This window comes from Blennius ocellaris, assembly GCF_963422515.1.
Source record: "Blennius ocellaris genome assembly, chromosome: 21".
Lineage (NCBI taxonomy): Eukaryota > Metazoa > Chordata > Actinopteri > Blenniiformes > Blenniidae > Blennius > Blennius ocellaris.
Window position 1 is genome coordinate 1,916,983 of NC_137670.1, and position 21,179 is coordinate 1,938,161.

Sequence of the window (21,179 nt, forward strand, 5' to 3'; positions counted from 1 at the left end):
AACTTTTTTTTAACAGTAACGGAAATTCAATTACCAAGTTACATTTTGGAACTAGTAGTGAGTAACTATAACCAATTACTTTTTTAAAGTAACATTCCAAACACTGTTTATTTAACCGTTTATCGGGTGCTCACTGAAATACTTCTGATATTCCGGTTGAGGTAAGAAGATAGAAGAAGGACAATCAGACAAGACGGATTCACTCGGAGAATCTTCAGATCAATGGGTTTGATTGTCTTGGATCAAGAACGTGAAGTTACAGGCACATTGCAGCTCGTCGAGCAGAGTCACGTGTCACTTCCTGTCTCATGGCGAACCATCAGATTGTTGGCAGGCTGCCATGGCGTTTAAGACTAATTTGATTTAGTATGTTTTCATCAGTTGCATGTACTGGACAGATTTGTCGTCTCTTGGACTCAGCCCCTTGGAGGATTGTGTTTTTAATAATAATAATAATAAGAATTCCTTACACTAGGCTCTCACATATCTCACATTTAAGAAAGTGAAATCATTGGGAAACACGAGAATGTTGCCACAGTATTGTTCTTTATTTATATTGTTTCTAAATCAAAGCAAAGTACAATGAACAGTACAAAATAAAACAAAATATATTCATATATATATACAATATAAAATGGTTCCGTTCAGAACATTTAAAAAGTACAATAGATTGTGAAATAATTAATGAGGACTTTGATATAAATTATCCTTACGTAAATTTAGTTTTTCCTTTAGTTTCCTCTTGACCGAGAGAAAAAAAAATAGCTTCTTCTGCTTTTTTTTTTTTTCTTTTTGTAAACGCTGTGTCGGTCCAACCCCCGGTCTGGTCTGAGGGGCCGGACCTCGGTAGCTTGGCACCATTGTGTCGACGCGAGGAAGCAGCTCAGGTAAAACCGGCGCAGCAGCACAGATATTGTTCGATACCGTCGGGGAGGGAAGTGACTCTTGTTGGAAGGCGCCACCGGCGACGCTCGCAACAAACATAAGTGGCTCAGTATTTGTGATGGTGGAAATAATATGGAGTGACTAATAACCAAGACTTGGACAGAAAACCTTCCCTCATCTTCAAAAAACCCCAAAAAACCCAAAACATCTGCGCTCAGTTGCAGACTGATCACGTGTTTGGATCCAGAGATACTTGGCTGGTCTGCAGCTGGGATTTGACGTCGCCTTGTTTTTACACGACAACTGTAAGAACTTGGGGACTCGAAGCCTTTAAAACTCGCCGGGCCGCAACAACTCATCAACACTTGAAAATATGGAAAAAAATTAGCGACACAATTTGACCTGAATCCAACCGATTTGGCACAAACGCTGCAAGAGTCTTGCAGGAACTGGTGAGATCTGGGTCTAAAAATCCCCTTCCTGGAGTTTGCTTCACGTGTTGCACGATCCTCAACATCCGTATGAGATTCACGCAAAAGACGCCGGAAGGCCTCGACTCGAGTCCCACAATCGGCTCGTTGGTCCAGAAGCTGCTGGACCAGGAACCCGACCTGGATGATCAATTTGCGGAAACTAAATCGGGATGAGCTCCAGGTGACTTTCAGACACGTGTTCCAATTTTATATAGTCTGCACATATATATATATATATATATTTTAACATTCAAGCAACGTATTTGAGAGGGAACTGGAATCCACAAGCGTTCAAGACACCAGGAGCCACGGACGGGTGGTGGAACCGGTGAGGTTGTTCAGGAGCGACGGTCGCCTGTTCTACACGGCCCTCCAGCGACAGGACGAACTAAACGCAGGGGAAAAAGGCAACCCGGCCGGCTCGTTGGTTCAGAGCAGCCGCTGAGAAGAACAGAAGGTGTTCGGACCGCGGAACAGACCGGAGCCGTACGAGAGCTCCTGTACGCAACAAGGCATTGGGCGAATCGGCACAATGCATCCCCGCATAGGGAGGTAGGAAAGAATTACCATCATGGCAGTAGAGGGTTTGGCACGCGACGACAAAACAACGTGAGGAAACTACGTCACGTGGAGACTAAATTCCCCACATGTGACGAGAGACGTGAGGCGTTCAGGAGCAGCTAACGAAAGTCCGCGGCGTCGAGAAGCTCTGGGCGAGAAGCCCGGCTCGGCTTCGTACTGCAGTTCATGGCCAATTGATGGGAGGACGCCGATCCTCCGACGTGACGGACGGCGTGCTGCCGGCGGGGGGGACGCGCCCGTCCTGCCGAGAACAAACGTGTCGCTCAAGCAATTAAATCAGCGTCACGCTGCTCGTCGGGTCTGCTCATTAATGGACGATGTCCCGCTTACAGTCTGGCGTTGGACTCTGGTGTATACCCTCGCGAGAAGCCATGCATCATCCTGACACTGGGGGGGGGGGGGTGGGGTGGAGGGTAGGGGGGGGGGCTTCCAGGAGGAGTGCTGGCGCTATTGTTTCCAGTGTTTCCCTGCGGCCTCACGCACCAGATCTGTCCGTCGGGCGGACGAGAGAGGAGACGTGCGTTATAGAACACTGCTTAAACCACTGCGACTCCATCTTCTCCGTTTTCAGTGTTTTTTTTGGAGTGGAGGATTCAGTGAGGATTTCACAAGCCTCCGATTCCCGTCCCGCACCGACCTTCCAGCGAGAGGTTATATATTCACAGTCAGTGTGTTCTACCAAAAAAAAAAAAAACCCAGCCCTCTAACTAGCCCTTTTACAACCCGCCTGGGTTCCTGTGAGTCTCCGGCTAAAGAGGCACATTAACCTCCTCTCAAACATCCCCTTTATCTTCATTATAGGCTCACGGATTATGTATGCATTATTCATCAACGTGTCTTTGCTGTCCACAGCAATAATAATTCTCAGCGTACACAAGAGCTTCCGTCGAGGATACATTACCACCACACGCTGGACGATCTGCGCTTCTTTAAATGCATCTAAAATGGCTTAATACGGCGATTCCATACTGCTTCTCTCATTTAACGTGAATCTTGTCTTACCGCTGACAGTTTCATGGGAAAGCAAATGCTGAGAACTGCCAACTGTCAAGAAGACTTGCAAATGCAGTTTGCAGTTTGCAGCCCCCCCCCCCCCCTCGGGCAGCCGGTGGACATTGAAATGAATTATTGATTGAAAGTCTGAAAAATGGAACATAACATTGAGTGAATGTAATTGCTATCCTCGCCTCAACTTTCCAAAAGCTTGAATCACTCCGGAGATAACATGCGACGGAGGCGCCCCTCGTTCATAATTTGTGGCTTGCAGGCGGAGGAGCGGTCTGCAACACCGCGGGGGGGCGGGGGGGGGTCTGGAGACGCTGGCAAAGAAATTTAAATAAAATAAAGCTGTGTCTTCTGCAAACGAGTTTGCAGAGCAATTTAGCAGAAATGAGTCGAGCTACATGAAAACGCATGAAGACAGTCCAGGGCTTCACAGGCTCCCGCAGTTTGCTTTTCTTTTCTCCTGCTGAATATTCACAAAGAACAATCGCTTTTTTTTTTTTATCACGCACACAAACAAAAGGAACATCGACGGAAGCTTCCAGGCCCGCGGGTTTCAAGGCGGCACTCCTTGCTTTCGCCCCTCTTGCCAGTTCGGGTTCTTTCTATGGCTTATTTTATAAAAGCACTAGGAGATTTATAAAATCAAGTGAGATTAACTTGTTGGTGTTTTGCCTAACAAAATAAGGGAATTTGCCTCACTACGTTTCAGAGGATCAAAAAAAGCCATACGGGAGTTATCGGAAGGACAACAATCATAGCATTTAAAGTTTGCACCATTTTGAAATGTTTTTTTTTTTTTTTTTTTTTCTTCCTCCTTCAAAGAGGAAAAAAAAAATACAAATAAATATACTCTTGGTTATGAACATACAATATACACATCCACTATCAAATGAAAACGGGGACAACTTAATAACACTCTTGTTTTTCTCTATAGGTACATTCCTTTACAAATGTGTACAGTCCCTAAGAATGAGAAACTGAGGTATTGACTGGGCCCCGAGGCCCCAATGCCTTCTGGGACTCAGAGGTCAGAGGTCAGCTGATGACACGTCCCCGCCCTCCCCCAGTTCAGTCTGTCAGAGCGAGAGCAGGCAGAGGCCTCCGTGTGTGTGTGTGTGTGTGTGTGTGCGTGTGTGTGTGTGTGTGTGTGTCACATGACATGGTATATTTTACATGGTGACCCCAGCAAATAGTTTCACACAACAACAGGAGGAGTTCACTTGCTGACGTCCGTCCAGGAAACTTCAGCTTTCTTCTTTTTTTTTCTTCTTCTTAAGTCTCCTGAAACATCGTCACTTCCTGTCTTCACGTCCTTTTTTGTGTAGATGTGTGTGTGTGTGTGTGTGTATGTGTGTGTCTGTATCCACAGTGTCGGTATTACGTCAAATAAATGATGCAGAGATACGGACGTCCTCTCATTTCGAAGACTCCGTGGAGTGAAAAAAAATCCTGTTTGGAACCTCAAGGTAGGGGCGTGAAAAATGACGCCGGGAGTGAGGATGAGCGTGAATCTGTGAACGTTGGACTGGTTGAGCTTCTTCTAATGGGGTCGTCACACATCCTGCAGGCCGCCGCAGCTCTTCCCCCCCCCCCGCGAGCCACGCCGGGGACGTTAAAAACGACTAAAATCACATATTTCATTGGTGCTTTTGTGTAATTCCTCACTGCCGCCTTCAGAAACGGACCCGCTCTCGCTCTCGCCCGAAACACGTCGTCACACCACCTGCCGCGGGTCCGTCGGGCGTCACAGAGCCGATCGTCTTGCAGCCTCGGCGCCTCCGTGGTTAAAAAGCTGCTGCAGCTCATCCTCACATCCCAATTTCCTTTTTTTTTTTCCCCCCATTCGTTTGCCTTTTCGTCCCGATTCTTCCAATTTGAAGGTTTCGCGTGAAATGAAAGATCCACTCAGTCTGAAGGAAAGCTCCGGAGAGAAAGAGCGGGGTGGCGACGTGCTCACGGAACGCTCAGTGCTGGTAATGCGGGTGAACTCCGACAAATATAAAGAGATATGAAGCTCCTCGCAACGGATCCGAGGAACTCTCACCTGTACTTGTTGCTACGGTAATCCCTCTTTAACAAAAGAGACACAATTCTTTGATTTGCAAAGTTATCTGTAAAAAAAAAAAAAGGATTCTTGCTTGATTTTCTTCTTCTTTTTTTTTCTAGTTTGAGTGATTTCACATCCTTTCGTTTGGGTCTAATGCGACAGGCGATGAAGAGATAAGTGTATTAAAAGGGGAGCCTCAGTTAAGTCAGTGTCGTAAATGAGGAAAGCCTGCAGGGGAGGAGGAGGAGGAGGGAGGAAGAGGAGGGAGGAGGGAGGGAGGGAGGAGGAGGAGGGGGGGGGGGGGGGGCCTTCATCAGGGGGGCGGCGGTATCTGTACCCCCAGGAGCTCGTAGGCAAAGATGTTCCAGAAGATGGCGAAGAGGAGGAAGGTGATGAAGGAGAAGACGATGACCCACCAGGAGCACTGCTTCTGCAGGCTCTCCTCGTAGCTGCGCAGGATGAGCAGCCCCATGCTGATGCCGACCACGGCGCCCGACAGGTGCGCCATGAAGCTGGGCTGCGGCCCCGAGGAGGGCAGCGGCGGCGAGAAGCGGAGCCAGACGGCACGGCCCACCTCGGAACTCACTGTGGGGGGGGCACAATTAGATCGATCACATTAGAACAGTGTTTTTCAACCTTTGGAACAATCTGGAGGCACACCACCACCCGGAAATGTTAAAATGTGAACCTCTGTAGCCTCTATTAACAATATAAAGTCTTTCTCGTCAAAGTTTTATCAACAGGAATCCAGTAAATCCAGAAACCAAGGACTTTTTTTAATAGTGCCTCCCTCAGTGTGAAACCTGGACCTGATGGATGAAGAGCTGAGATCCTGGTTCACATTCTTCCTTTTCAAAAACTTCTCCATCACTGTCACTGACACAGTACTTTGATACAAGATGGTAGCAGGAGGTGGAGATGAACCACACTGACGTCTGTCACTTTACGTTTCACCGGCAAAGTTCTGTGCTGCCCTCTAGTGGTGAAGAGTATTTATACAGGATTACTCTGTGACACACTGTCACTGTGAGAGCAAATGTAATCATGTATAAATACTCTTCACCACTAGAGGGCAGCACAGAACTTTGCCGGTGAAATGTAAAGTGACAGACGTCAGTGTGGTTCATCTCCACCTCCTGCTACCATCTTGTATCAAAGTACTGTGTCAGTGACAGTGATGGAGAAGTTTTTGAAAAGTTTTTCCTGTTGATAAGACTTTGATGAGAAAGACTTTATATTGCTAATAGAGGTTTAAAATTTTTAACATTTCAGGTGGTGTTGTGCCTCCAGATTTTTCCAAAGAAAAAAGTGTGTCTCGGCTCAAAAAAGGTTGAAAAACACGGCATTAGAAGTGACTTCATGCAAACACCTCAAGATGGTAGGTAAACAGCTGGCAGGAGGATTTAATCAAATCTTTGTTATTTAAAAAAAAAAAAAAAGAAGAATGTGACTGGCTGCTCCTTCAAAGTCTCCTTAGCCGAATAAACAGTTGGCGCTGACGCTTTACGCCCAGAGACGCTCGTAATCTGCTTTTCACAGGGAACAAAAAAAAAAAAAAGAAAGAAAGAAAGAACGTGTCACATTTTATTTGGAAATATCTCGTCTGTGTTTGTGGATCACCGAGGAGAAATATCAGACTCCAGCAGAGACTCGCTGCTCGCGGTCCGGGGGCGGTTTGTTTTAGGACAGATGGAGGGAACATATTGCTCACTAATGAAAGTCACAGCGTCGCGGCCTTCGCGTGGAGAAAGAGGACGAGTCGCACGACTCCAAGGCTTTGAGAAGGAAGCAGCGTGTTTGAGAATAAAGCAGCGTGTTTGAGAATAAAGCAGCGTGTCCACTCGGGGAGCCTGTCGGACAAGAACACGTCTGCTGCTTAACGGCTTTTTATGAAAATAAAAACAACAGTGTTCAATCGATGTGTTGGAGGACAGTGGTTATGTGCCGACTGGCCACACTGTCACTGCAGCAAACGGGGGGGGGGGGGGGGGGGGGGGAGGAGGGGAGGGGGGGGGGGGGGGGGGGGAGGAGGGGAGGGGGGGGGGGGGGGGACCTGTGTGGACGTCTGGAGGACTTACTGCAGACTAGCGCCAGGATCATGCGGAGCAGCTTGTAGGGACAACGCATCCCGGCCCAGTTCTGCAACGGAGAGGAAAACACTGTCGTCAGCACAAAAATCCCAACGCGACACAAACAAGCGTCACATGAAGAAGAACAGTGTTCCTCCACGGGACGCATCGAGAGAGGAGGACAATACTCCTCCGCATGAGGGGGAGAGAGAGGGGGGGGAGAGAGAGGGGGGAGAGGGGGGGGGGGGAGGGAGGGAGGGGCGAGGGAGAGAGAGAGGGAGAAGGAGGGAGAGAGAGAGGGGAAGAGGGGGAGAGGGAGAAGGAGGGAGAGAGAGGGAGAGAGGGGGGAGAGCGAGAGGGAGAGAGAGAAAGAGAGAGAGGGAGAGAGACAGAGAGACAGAGAGAGGGGAAGATAAAGGGAGAGAGATAGAGAGTAAGGGAGATAGATGGAGAGAGAGACAGAGAGAGAGACAGAGAGAGGTAGAGGTAGAGAGAGAGAGGGAGAGAGGTGTAGAGAGAGAGAGAGAGATAGAGGGAGAGAGAGAGGTAGAGAGATATATATATAGAGAGAGAGAGGTAGAGAGAGAGAGAGAGAGAGAGAGAGAGAGAGAGGTAGAGAGATATATATATAGAGAGAGAGGTAGAGAGAGAGAGAGAGAGAGAGAGAGAGAGAGGGAGAGAGATAGAGAGAGAGCGAGCGAGCGAGCGAGCGAGAGAGAGAGAGAGCGAGAGAGAGAGAGAGGGGGAGAGCGAGAGAGAGAGAGAGAGAGAGAGAGAGAGAGAGAGAGAGAGAGCGAGAGAGAGGGGGAGAGAGAGAGCGAGAGAGAGGGGGAGAGAGAGAGAGAGAGAGAGGGGGAGAGCGAGAGAGAGAGAGAGAGAGAGAGAGAGAGAGAGAGGGGGAGAGCGAGAGAGAGAGAGAGAGCGAGAGAGAGAGAGAGAGAGGGGGAGAGAGAGAGAGAGAGAGAGAGGGGGAGAGCGAGAGAGAGAGAGCGAGAGAGAGAGAGAGAGAGAGAGAGAGAGAGAGAGAGAGAGGGGTAGAGAGAGCAGCACTTAGACAGGACAGGACCACATTATCCACCTGGCTGCTCTCCACTTACTGGTTCCAGCCCAGCGGCACTCTATTAATTAGGGCTCAGGTCATTTGAGGGGAACGGGCGAGCGAACAGCCTCCCTGATTCTCGGGGGGGGGGGGTGGGATGAAGAACGATGGCATCCTGACTTAGAACAACACATTTACTGCCCCCCCCCCCCCCCCCCGGGGTGAACGAAGGCACCGGTGCCCCCCGGCGGCTGGACGGCGACGGAGGTTCCCTCTCAGGACGAGCGACTCCCGGAGAGCCATGTAACATTCAAGAGGGACGTATAAATAAATTCTGCCGCGGCCGTCCATTTGAAGCAAGCGGAGAGTGGCAACGCTCGGATGTCTTCCTCCAGATAAATGATTAATAGGGCGGGGAGGTCAGGGCCGGCAGAGGCCTGAGCCGGGAGGGACGCCGCCGCCGCCGCCGCCGCCGCCGCCGCCACCGATCCCTGATGGGAGGCAATTTGCTCACTTACAGGAGGAAAAGGGCAGAATCTCCAGCCGGAGCACGGCCAATCCATTCTGTCTGCTACAGATCTTGTTATCACACTCAGGGCACTGAAATAGAAAACTAATGAGGGAATGCGACGTGTGTGTGTGTGTGTGTGTGTGTGTGTGTGTGTGTGTGTGTGCGTGTGTGCGTTCATACGCTCACATCAGGTCGACCGTCGGGACTCGTGAGAAGACGCGTATGAAATCTCAGGTGACGTCGGTAGAAGTTGGTCTCTGTGTGCAGAAACCAGGTTTCCTGATCTATTTTCCAAATATGAATAAAAGTGCACACGTCACAACACAAGAAACGAGCCGTCAATCAGGCTTGTGCAGCAAAAAATGCAAATTTTTGTATGGTTTTAATGTTGTTTTTTTATTTTTGGATGAGGGGGGTACGTTAACGTTAACTGTGACGTTTTGAATAAAGGGAATAAGGAATTCATGACGTCAATGACAAGTCTAACTTTGCTTTATGAAACCCTGATCTTCAGAGTAATCACTTTACTTATATTATATTATTTTAGCATTTTTAATTTCTTTTACATTGTAAGATTTTGCTTGATTGCTCCTCATCATCCAAACCTAAAAGTCTGAATTTCAGCTTAACGTTTGCGACTATAATTGACATGAAAAGCTTGTTTTGTAGTTTAAATCATATCACACTTGTCAGACATGACAGATTGACAACAACACCAAAAAAAACTAATAGTTGATCAGAGAAAAGGAGTTAAAGGTGGAGCTGTGACAGGGAGGACTGCACGCACGACTTCTTACAGCTGTTAAAAAAAAACTGTGTGCTTTTATTTTTTTTTAATCTCCAACAATAAAAGGAAAAGATTAGAGTGTCAGATCACAAAGCTGCGTTTCTACGCTTCACATGCCTGGAGGCTGTGGAGCAGCGTGACCTCCAGCACGGCGCCACACACATCCTCACTCGGGAAGGAAAGAGCTGGAGTGAGCAGAGCGGGTGACGACGCTTTATCCCGGGTTAAACCCGGGTTTATCTCAGGTTTATCCCGGGTTTAACCCGGGTCAAAGACGAGACGACTGAGAGGATCTACTGAACAGCAAACAACCTTCAAGAGTAACAGTTACAGTCGCTGCTTTGGGTTCGTCAGCACACTTTGATTTCCACCTCCATCGTGGAGAAGGTGGAGTAGGGTGGAGAAGGTGGAGAAGGGGGAGAAGGTGGAGAAGGTGGAGAAGGGGGTGAAGGTGGAGAAGGTGAAGAAGGGGAAGAAGGGGAAGAAAGGGGAGAAGGTTGAGAAGGTGGAGAAGGTGGAGAAGGTGGAGAAGGGGAAGAAAGGGGAGAAGGGGGAGAAGGTGGAGAAGGTGGAGAAGATGGAGAAGGGGGAAGGTGAAGAAGGTGGAGAAGGGGTAGAAAGGGGAGAAGGGGAGAAGGTGGAGAAGGTGGAGAAGATGGAGAAGGTGGAGAAGGTGGAGAAGGGGTAGAAGGTGGAGAAGGTGGAGAAGGTGGAGAAGGGGTAGAAGGTGAAGAAGGTGGAGAAGATGGAGAAGGGGGAAGGTGAAGAAGGTGGCGAAGGTGAAGAAGGGGAAGAAAGGGGAGAAGGTGGAGAAGGTGGAGAAGGTGGAGAAGGTGGAGAAGGGGTAGAAGGTGGAGAAGATGGAGAAGATGGAGAAGGGGGAAGGTGAAGAAGGTGGCGAAGGTGGAGAAGGTTGAGAAGGTGGAGAAGGGGGAGAAGGTAAAGAAGGGGGAGAAGGTGGAGAAGATTAAGCAGGGGGAGAAGGTGGAGAAGGGGGAGAAGGTGGAGAAGGTGGAGAAGGTGAAGAAGGAGGAGAAGGTGGAGAAGGGAGAGAAGGTAAACAAGGGGGAGACGGTGGAGAAGGAGGAGAAGGTGGAGAAGGTGAAGGAGGAGAAGGTGGAGAAGGTGAAGAAGGTGGAGAAGGTGGAGAAGGGGGAGAAGGGTGAGAAGGTGAAGAAGGTGGAGAAGGGGGAGAAGGTGGAGAAGGAGGAGACGGTGGAGAAGGTGAAGAAGGTGGAGAAGGTGGAGCTCTGACATCTGGTTTCTATTCAACACTGTTTTCAGACATAACAATAGAGGCGATGATGACGACGATGATGATGATGGTGATGATGGAGGCAGTTACCATGACGACATTGGCCAGATGCGCTGAACACAGAGCGTAGACCCCCCCGGAGCCCCCCACCACCGGAGCACGCATGTCGGTGATGGAGACGGTCAGTGAGCCTGCGGAGACAGAAGGAGGACACGTGTCAGGGTGTGTGTGTGTGTGTGTGTGTGTGTGTGTGTCTGTGTGTGTGTGTGTGTGTGTGTGTGTGTGTGTGGACAGCATTTTTTTGAGCGGAGCCAAAAAAAACCGAAACAAAAGCAGATGAGTCGTCACGCGGCCGCTCCGGTCACCTCCCTCGCAGCCTTCCTCCCAAAATTCCACCGCGTTTAAAAATACATAGATAAATAAATAAATAAATAAAAGGCCTGCGTTCACGCCACGAGCCGCCCCGGCCGACCGTCACGTGACCTTTGACATTTTAACCAGGCCGCACGCACACGTAGCTCCTCTGCTTTGTCGTGAACTTAAACGGACTGGATTTTCATTTCCGACGCTGTAAACTGGCAAATAAACTAAAAGACTCCATCTTTAAATGTCGTTTATTCCATCAGTCCGGAGGGACCGCCTCCGTCCCGCCGTCTCCTCGACTGGCTCATGTCGAATTGTGGCTTTTAAATCGGTCAAAGGAACGCCTGCGATGGAATAAAATGGAATTGAGTCTAAAGTTGTGTCGAGGAAGTGAAGACGGAATAAACGAAGCGCCTCAATTTGCCTTGTTTGCTTTGTTGCCGTTCCTTTCATCTTCAGTGGAGAAGAAACAAATAAACAACACTTTGTCTTTCCTCGCCGCATTAGAATCCTCTGAAAGCCACGAGACAAGCGACTTAACAGGAGGAAGAAGTAATTTCACGGCTGCTGGCAGGCTGCCAGCAGCTCACTGCTTTACATGCACACATATATTGTTGTTGTTTTTTTTTTATAATTACGTTCACTTTAGCCAGACAAAGGAGAAAACCACCCACACTGGATTCTGGATTCATGCTTCAATGAGCGGTGGAGAATTTCCTGACGTCACGGTCCTGCGTCACTGCCGTCAAGCGAGCCCGCATTCAATTTTAACTGCGCTTTTATTAACGCCTTTACGGTAAAACACAAGACCATTATTTTCGAGCAACAGATCCAAGTTTAAGAGTACTTTACTCCAAGTTCCTACAGTAGTATTCTTTGATATTACTTGCAGTAGTAAATGAGTATATCTAGTATTGCCCTGAAGTGGAATTGGGAAAAAACCTATGAAGGATTCCTTTTTGTTGCATTTTGAAAACAGGCAAGAGATCATCATTTTTGACCAACAGATCCAAGTTTAAGAGTACTTTTCTCCAATTTCCTACAGTAATATTCTTTGATATTGCTCGCAGTAGTAAAGGGGTATGTGTAGTATGGCACTGAAGTGAAATTAGATGTAAACCTATGAAGGATTCCTTTTTGTTGCATTTTGAAAACAGGCGAGAGACCATTATTTTTGTTAATTTGCTCCAAGTTTAAGAGTACTTTACTCCAAGTTCCTACAGTAATATTCTTTGATATTACTTGTAGTAATAAAGGAGTATGCCTGGTTTTGCACTGGAGTGAAATTAGATGTAAACCTACGAATACTTGTGTTTCATAACAAATTGTAAATAGACTGTCTGTCGTTGCTTTCAGGGCTTTTATTTTGAAGGATTTCCTTCCAGCGTTGCGGCCGTACGCTGGCTCGTGTTTTACCGTAAAGGCAATAATAAAAGCGCAGTTAAAATTGAGTGCAAGGACGTCACAGACGCCTGATCGGCGCCACATCAGGAGAAAACAGGGACAAAGTTAGAGCCGCAGTCACTGCGAGCCCCCCCCGCGGCGCTCTGATCTCCACCCCCTGCCGTCAGTCGGATCACATGACGGGGCGCCGGCCAATCACAGGAGATCAAAACTTCTCGGGGAATAAATGATATTTCTGGGGCTGCCTGTTGGAACGGCTGCGGTTTTTGATGGTAAAGGGGAACGAATCCAAAAAAAACGATTTCTCTCATGTTCATTTAATTTGATTTATAATATATATATATATATATATAAAGAAAAAAATCATTGGCTGTAACTTTTTCAACCACTGCTTAGAAGTGTTGCTCGACACTGCAGCTCGGTCCCACCTGAACGACTCCTGCTCACCGGCTCACATGGTTTTTAGCCAGAAATCATTAATTTAACTGAATATGTCAGAGAGAGCAAGATTGTCTTCTCGTCACGTGACAATCTCAGGGAATAGACAATATATTTCCACGTCTCTGCAAGTTCCATTTGAATTCAAATCTAGATATCATTACAATATATTGTTTAGATATTTGGACTTTAACCAATTGCATTGCGAGAAGAACAAAACTCTTTTCCGATAAATCAAAATGTGTGTTTTAGATGTTAGTGAAGCAACGTTATCCGCTGCATTTAAAACAAAATCCTGTATAAAAACACACAGATGTGTAGGAGGGTTGCAGGGAAAAAAAAAAAAAAGTGTTGATGTTGATTTATGCACCCGGATTCACCGCATAGAAAGTGAGTGAGGCCACGACGTCGGAAGCTGGAGAGACGGGACGTCGTCAGCCTTGGTTAATTATGCAAATGAGCTGATAAGGGAAGCGGAGAGGGGCTGATAAAACAAAACAGCCTGTTTTTAATCACAGTTGGGAGTTTGCTGGAGTTGTGATCTCAGATCTATAATGCATGGTGTGACATCCGTGTGCGTGTGTGTGTGTGTGTGTGTGTGTGTGTGTGTGTGTGCTCTGGGACTACACAGAGTAAACACGGCCTTTAAGTCGGCCATGCTGCTTGTGATGATCGTGGAAAGACGGATGTTAATCGGGGAGCGTTCCAGAGTCGTCGGTCTCCCGGCGCTCTGACGCCTCTCGGCTATTTCGTGTGGATTTACGGGGCGTCTGAAGGTCGGTTGCTTCAGCGGGAAGATTTGAGAAGATTCATAGCGTCCCCCATTTCCGCAGTTCCGCCAAATTGCAATTACACGGCGCGGCGTACAGTATGTGGTCTCTGATGTCTTCAAAGTGGAGGGAAAATTGAAAACTTCAGGAGCGTCGACATCCCAGTTTCTCTTTCAGGTTGGTTTTCTTTTTTTTTTTTTTTTTTTGACTGTGTAAAATTTTTTGCTCTAAAATTTGGACTTTAATGTTTCCGAGTTGTGACGTAGCGGGACGGGAGGTGTCGTCCAGGACTGGAGTTATAGGAACGTGTTTATTATGGTTTAATGCAGCTTTGCATCGGCTTTGGATTTGTTTGTCCATCTGGCAAACAAATTCAAACCTCTGGAATCAGTTAGGCTGAAGGAATGTCGGTAGCAGACTGCATGCAAAATATAGTAAGATTTAAATAAAAAAAAAAAAAAAAACGAACATTCTTGTGAACAAACAAAACAAAAACAAAAAACGATATTAAAATTATTTCTAGAACCAGAGACGACGCAGATTCTCGATGGATTCTGGGTAATTTAAATAAAATACAATTTTATTGGACGTTTTAAAAGACCTGAACACTTGAAAATAGATTCATCACTCCTCGAACGACTACGAGACGTCTGGATTTGTTTGTTGTAGATGAAGGAAATGTTGAATTTGACCTATTAAACAAGAGCCGGACTCTCAAAATGACACTTGGATTTTATGTTGAAAGACTGACTTCCTGTTGCAGCGACACGTCACCTGTGGTGTGAAACTTCATCTGAAAGCAGCTCCCCTTCCCTGCTTTTTTTTTTTTAAGGATGAGCTTTTTTGGAGACGCGTGTTTTGCGGGCGGCTGGTCGGGGATGTGATTCCACCGCACGGCGGCGAGGAAGAGGAGGAAGAGGAGGAAGAGACGATGCCATGAAGAGGACGCTCCCAAATACAGTGTCATACCAAGCAGGCATCACGTGGGCTCTGCCGCTCCGGGGGGGATTGAAGATTTAGGATTCTTCTCAGCAGGAAATGTTCGCCGTGCCGTTACTTCAGCCGGCGCTTTCCATCTCATGCACACGTTATTTATTGCTCCCATCCCCAAGTCATCATCGGCCTCCTCGCATCCGTTCCATGAGCTCGCAACAGCAACAAAACTGCACTGCAGCGACGGCGGCGATCAGCATTCAGAGCCAGCCCCTCGCCCTCGCCCTCGCCTCGCCCTCGCCCTCGCCTCGCCCTCGCCGCAGCATCGGAGACCGGAGCCTCCGGCCTCCGCCTCGTACGCTCAGTCCCTCGGGGGGGAAAGGCGCAGGCCGAAGACGGCGAGCCGACCGGAGGCCAAGAGGCCGCCGGCGCCTGAGGCGGCGCCGCTCAGCAGCCTCTCTGCAGCCTCTCCGCCTGGAAGCTGCAGGAAGAGCTGGAATCCTCGGGAAACGCCGCTTTTTTTTCCTGGAGAATCTGAATATTCAATGACGACTCCGAAAAAAGTCGGAATGCCTGATGTGTAAATAGTCTGTAGTTAATATCTTCAAGAAAAAGTCAACAGGCTTGAATGTTGTGGCGTCGAGTCAAGCTGCAGGTTGAAGAGATTTAAATCTGTGCGAAGTCAAACTGATTGTTTTTCGGCGGTTCAGGGCATCAAGCAGACGAACGCGGCTCCGCTCACAAGCCTGACACGGCAAATATTTTAGAGGCTGATTATTCATCCAGTGCACACAGAGGGCCACTGGAAATAATTGAGACTCTTCAAACAGAACATCAAAAGTCCAATATTGACTCTTTTATCGCGGTTTTTTTTTTGGGCGCCTCAGCAGCTCAATGCTCCGGCAAAATCCCCCAAACGACCGGTTCTTCCTGCTCTGTGTGGTGCCGAAGAACCGCCGGGGGCTCGTTTGTACCGTGACGTTCTCAAGGGAAAACGCGTAGCTTATGTACAACATCACCCTCTAGTGGCCGCGCATGAAAACTACATAGTCTGCGGCTGCAATTGTGGAAGAAAAACGCCAGAAACGACGTGTTTTCACTGAAAACGTCGTCGTGTGAACGGGCTCGTTTATACCGTGACGTTTTCAAGGGAAAACTCTAAGCTTGTGTACAACATCACCCTCTAGTGGCCGCGCATGAAAACCACAAAGTCTGCAGCTGCAAATGTGAAAGAAAAATGCCAGAAACGACGTGTTTTCACTGAAAACGGCGTTGTGTGAACGGGCTCGTTTATACCGTAACGTTTTCAAGGGGAAACTCTAAGCTTGTGTACAACATCACACTCTAGTGGCCGCACATGAAAACTACTTAGTCTGCAGCTGCAATTGTGGAAGAAAAACGTCGGAAACGACGCGTTTTCACCGAAAACGTCGTCGTGTGAACGGGCTCGTTTATACCGTAATATTTTCAATGGAAAACACCTAGCTTGTGTACAACATCACCCTCTAGTGGCCGCGCATGAAAACCACAAAGTCTGCAGCTGCAATTGTGGAAGAAAAACGTCGGAAACGACGACGTTTTCACTGAAAACGTCGTCGTGTGAACAGGATGTGAAACACAGACCAGAGCTGGAAACGCCTCAGGTGAGTGATGATTATCAGTGTGTCACACCAAGTGTGTGTAAGAGCAAAAATAAATAGAGTTAATACAGATATATTGACGACTGCAGCTTTAAAAACCTGCTCCGAAGCAAAAGGGTCAAAACACTTCGGTGTTGTCGATATATGAGAGTCTGAGATTGTTATTTACATAAAAGGCTAAAACTCCTTTACAAGCGGCATCATTTTCTCGTCTCCTCTGTGTTTAATGTGTTAATTTGAAGGAAACATGGTTGAATAAAAATAAATAAATGGTTCAAAGCTGAAGTTTCAGACGTATTATGACAGTTACCATTGTAGCAGGAACTCAAATAATTGAGCGTCATACATAGAAAATTCAAGCCTTTATTTCTAGTATGTGGAGAAACAATGTGATGATGCCTGCAGTAAAAATATATATATATATATTAAAAAAAAGAAGTAAATGTTGAGGTGACTCAGCGGGAGGCCGACCATCTGGCGGCTCTGTTTCACAACTTCCTTTTGAAAACTCATAGTTTGAAATATGTACCAGGACAGTGTTCGTCTCAGAGGTAATGGTGCCCCCCCCAACCCCCGAGGAGGAGGAGGGGGGGGGGGGTGTACGGGGGGGTGAAGTGAGGGAACAGACGGACGCTGCAGCACATCATCGCAGAAACTGCTTCAACTAAACAAACTCTCAAAATGGGAAATAAATCCAGATCGTGTCTGTCTGCACGTACAGAAGATAAAACACAAGGGGGGGTGTTGGGGGGGGGGGGGGGTCACGGTGTCGCCGTCTCGCTCTGGCCTGGAGGAACGGGTACGATTCATCACCTGGGCTGTGCTCTAACACCCCACCGCCCCCCCCCCCCTCTGGAGACGCTCCGGTCCTCCAGCCTGTCCGGAGTCTCCACAGGGGGGGCCAAGACGTGACAATATTGACGCTGCCCGGGAGCCCAGAGGACGTCAAGGACAATCAATCGTCTCCACAAGAAAACGTCCCGGGAGGAGACGACTCAGCTCATCTGAGTCGGGCGGGAAACACAATCCTATCTGATGAGGGCGGCGAGACAATGGACACAAATTAGAGCAGGCGACAAAGGATCACCATGTTTATAGCACAAGGAGAGAATTCTTCACTCCACTCGTCCTCCGATGGCCGACCTTGGACACAATGGAGAGGCACGTCAAGCAGCGTCGGGCCAGAGGTGGCCAGATGTGCGGGAGGCTCGTTGAAAATGAGCACTGAGGTGAATTGTTGAGAGAAACAAGCTTTTCTCCATTTTTCTGAGTCGACTCCGACCCTCACAGTGGAGCTCCACTACCAGGTTGTTACGCTAAAGGAGGCTGAAATAACAGGAGATGGTTGGTGGAGGAAGTGAGCCTGGTGTCACCTGGGGGGGTTGAATCAGGGGGTGGGGGGTGGGGGGGGATTACCATAATCGCACAGGCAGGCTCTGCAGCGCCAAGGTCACCCTGCTTTCCTGAGCGCCAGGGGAGAACATCAGGAACCAGGGGAGAACATCAGGAACCAGGGGAGAACATCAGGAACCAGGGGAGAAAATCAGGAACCAGGGGAGAACATCAGGAACCAGGGGAGAATATGAGGAACCAGGGGAGAATATCAGGAACCAGAGGAGAATATGAGGAACCAGGGGAGAATATCAGGAACCAGGGGAGAACATCAGGAACCAGGGGAGAATATCAGGAACCAGGGGAGAACATCAGGAACCAGAGGAGAAAATCAGGAACCAGGGGAGAATATCAGGAACCAGGAGAGAATATGAGGAACCAGGGGAGAATATCAGGAACCAGAGGAGAATATCAGGAACCAGGGGAGAACATCAGGAACCAGGGGAGAATAGCAGGAACCAGGGAAGAATATCAGGAACCAGAGGAGAACATCAGGAACCAGGGGAGACTATCGGGAACCAGGGGAGACTATCGGGAACCAGGAGAGAATATGAGGAACCAGGGGAGAATATGAGGAACCAGGGGAGAATATGAGGAACCAGGGGAGAACATCGGGAACCAGGGGAGAACATCGGGAACCAGGGGAGAACATCGGGAACCAGGGGAGAATATCAGGAACCAGGGGAGACTATCAGGAACCAGGGGAGAATATCAGGAATCAGGGGAGAATATCAGGAACCAGGGGAGAACATCGTGAATCAGGGGAGAACATCGGGAACCAGGGGAGAATATCAGGAACCAGGGGAGACTATCAGGAACCAGGGGAGAATATCAGGAATCAGGGGAGAATATCGGGAACCAGGGGAGAACATCGGAAACCAGGGGAGAATATCAGGAACCAGGGGAGACTATCAGGAACCAGGAGAGAATATGAGGAACCAGGGGAGAATATCAGGAACCAGGGGAGAACATCAGGAACCAGTGGAGAACATCAGGAACCAGGGGAGAAAATCAGGAACCAGGGGAGAACATCAGGAACCAGGGGAGAACATCAGGAACCAGGGGAGACTATCAGGAACCAGGGGAGAACATCAGGAACCAGGGGAGAATATCAGGAACCAGGGGAGAATATGAGGAACCAGGGGAGAATATGAGGAACCAGGGGAGAATATGAGGAACGAGGGGAGACTATCAGGAACCAGAGGAGAACATCAGGAACCAGAGGAGAACATCAGGAACCAGGGGAGAATATGAGGAACCAGAGGAGAACATCAGGAACCAGGGGAGAATATCAGGAACCAGGGGAGAACATCAGGAACCAGGGGAGAATATCAGGAACCAGGGGAGAACATCAGGAACCAGGTAGACAGCAGACACACAACAAAGATGCAGCGCTGGTGGATTCTAAACAAATCTCCAGTCTTTCAGCTCCAGTGACGTTTGGACGTCGTCACCAAGAAGAAAACTCAACAAGAAGCTCAGAGAAAAGATTATAGAACCGCCTCGGAGGAAATGTTCAACTCAAATTGTTTCATTTAGTCATATTTTACCAGGAAAGTTACGCGATGATTGAAAATCTCGTTCCACTCGACCGCGACGGAACACAGAAGAAAACAAGATTAGATTTAAATAAATAAATAACTAAATAAAGCCAGAAGAAATCTAAAATAAAACATTTTGTCTTTGGAAAAAAAAAAAACCCTCAAACTGCATTCTGAATTTCATCAAACCTTCAACAATGAAAAATCACCGGTTTCCCTTAAATCGAATACTTTCACACGGAAATGCTTGCGGTGGAACTCGTAGAGTGAAGAAGGCTTTTTTTTTTTTAAATCGAGGAACACAAATACGCCCACAGTCAAACCGAAACCCTCCGAACGAGATCCGACTTCCTCAAACGTCCAATCCTGGTGCAGCGAGGAGGATTAGCGAGTGGAAGCAAGGCGAACAAGGACAAACGACCAGGGTCTGGAAATAATCCCAGGATTCCTCCTTTCGTCAGCAAACGTCCAAGGACACGCAGCACAAAGTCACACTTTTTTTTTTTTTTTTTTTAAATCCTGCACCGGAGAGCCGTCGTCAAGACGAGGCGATACGACGTCTTGCTCTCAACCTAAAATATTGACGACGAACCTCCCGCTAACACGGATCTGCGTTCATGCATGTGAAATCTGTGTAGCTGTGAAAACAATTCACTACTTTTTAAAAGCACTTGAAGCTTTCACAGAAAAAAAAAGAGAGAGAGAGAGAGATTTTTCTTTTGGCTCCTAAAAGAAGCCGAGCAGTAAAAACACAGTAAGTGCAGCTCGAAGCAGAAAACCTCGTCTGGACGACAAAACCAGACGGAAGTCGTGAGCCGGAATCTCACCGATAGAATACCCACATGGAAAGAACCTATATGAGGATACATGCACATATATGAAACCTATATGCAGCATATATGCACATATATGACTATATATGCTGCATAAATGCACATAAATGCTGCATATATGCACATATATGACTATATATGCTGCATAAATGCACATAAATGCTGCATATATGCACATATATGACAATATATGCTGCAAATATGCACATAAATGCTGTATATATGCACATATATGACAATGCATGCTGCATATATGCACATAAATGCTGTATATATGCACATATATGACAATATATGCTGCAAATATGCACATAAATGCTGTATATATGCACATATATGACAATATATGCTGCAAATATGCACATAAATGCTGTATATATGCACATATATGACAATGTATGCTGCATATATGCACATAAATGCTGCATATATGCACATATATGACAATATATGCTGCATATATGCACATAAATGCTGCATATATGGACATATATGACAATGTATGCTGCATATATGCACATAAATGCTGCATATATGCACATATATGACAATATATGCTGCATATATGCACATAAATGCTGTATATATGGACATATATGACAATGTATGCTGCATATATGCACATAAATGCTGCATATATGCACATATATGACAATATATGCTGCATATATGCACATAAATGCTGCATATATGCATATATATGACAACATATGCTGCATACATGCACATAAATGCTGCATACATGCACATAAATGCTGCATATATGCACATATATGCTGCATCTATGCAGCATATATGTGCATATATGCTGCATAGATGCATATACATGCCACATATAGGCAAAATTGAGGTGCATATATGTGAATATACTGGCCATATAGGTCTCCTGTACTGCTTCTTTATTTCCACACATATATATATATATATATATATATATAGCCTATATATCTCACATTGGCAACTGTCATACATTATCAAGGCAATAACTAAGAACTAACTAAAAAATAATTATGCAAGAAGAACTCATGTATGTGTGAACATGTCCCACATAGAAAGAACATATATGCACATAAAATACAGGAAAACGGCCAATTTTATATATGTCACATATATTCAAAACCTATATTAAAACATACATGTTTATATAGGTTCTTTCCATGTGGGGAGAAACATTTCCATCGGACAGAAACCAAGTTTTGGTTCATCCACGAC

At 47.1% G+C, this 21,179-nt stretch overlaps 1 protein-coding gene across 1 annotated transcript in view; it reads right to left on the reverse strand.

Annotated features, from left to right (window-relative positions):
- Positions 1 to 567: 567 nt before the first annotated feature.
- Positions 568 to 21,179, reverse strand: part of rhbdl1 (rhomboid, veinlet-like 1) — a 31,299-nt gene continuing 10,687 nt past the window's right edge. The window contains 4 exon segments of the mRNA XM_080516971.1: positions 568 to 5,577; positions 7,071 to 7,131; positions 10,744 to 10,844; positions 14,970 to 15,042. Coding sequence (XP_080373097.1) covers positions 5,306 to 5,577; positions 7,071 to 7,131; positions 10,744 to 10,844; positions 14,970 to 15,042 — 507 coding nt within the window. The 3' untranslated portion in view covers positions 568 to 5,305.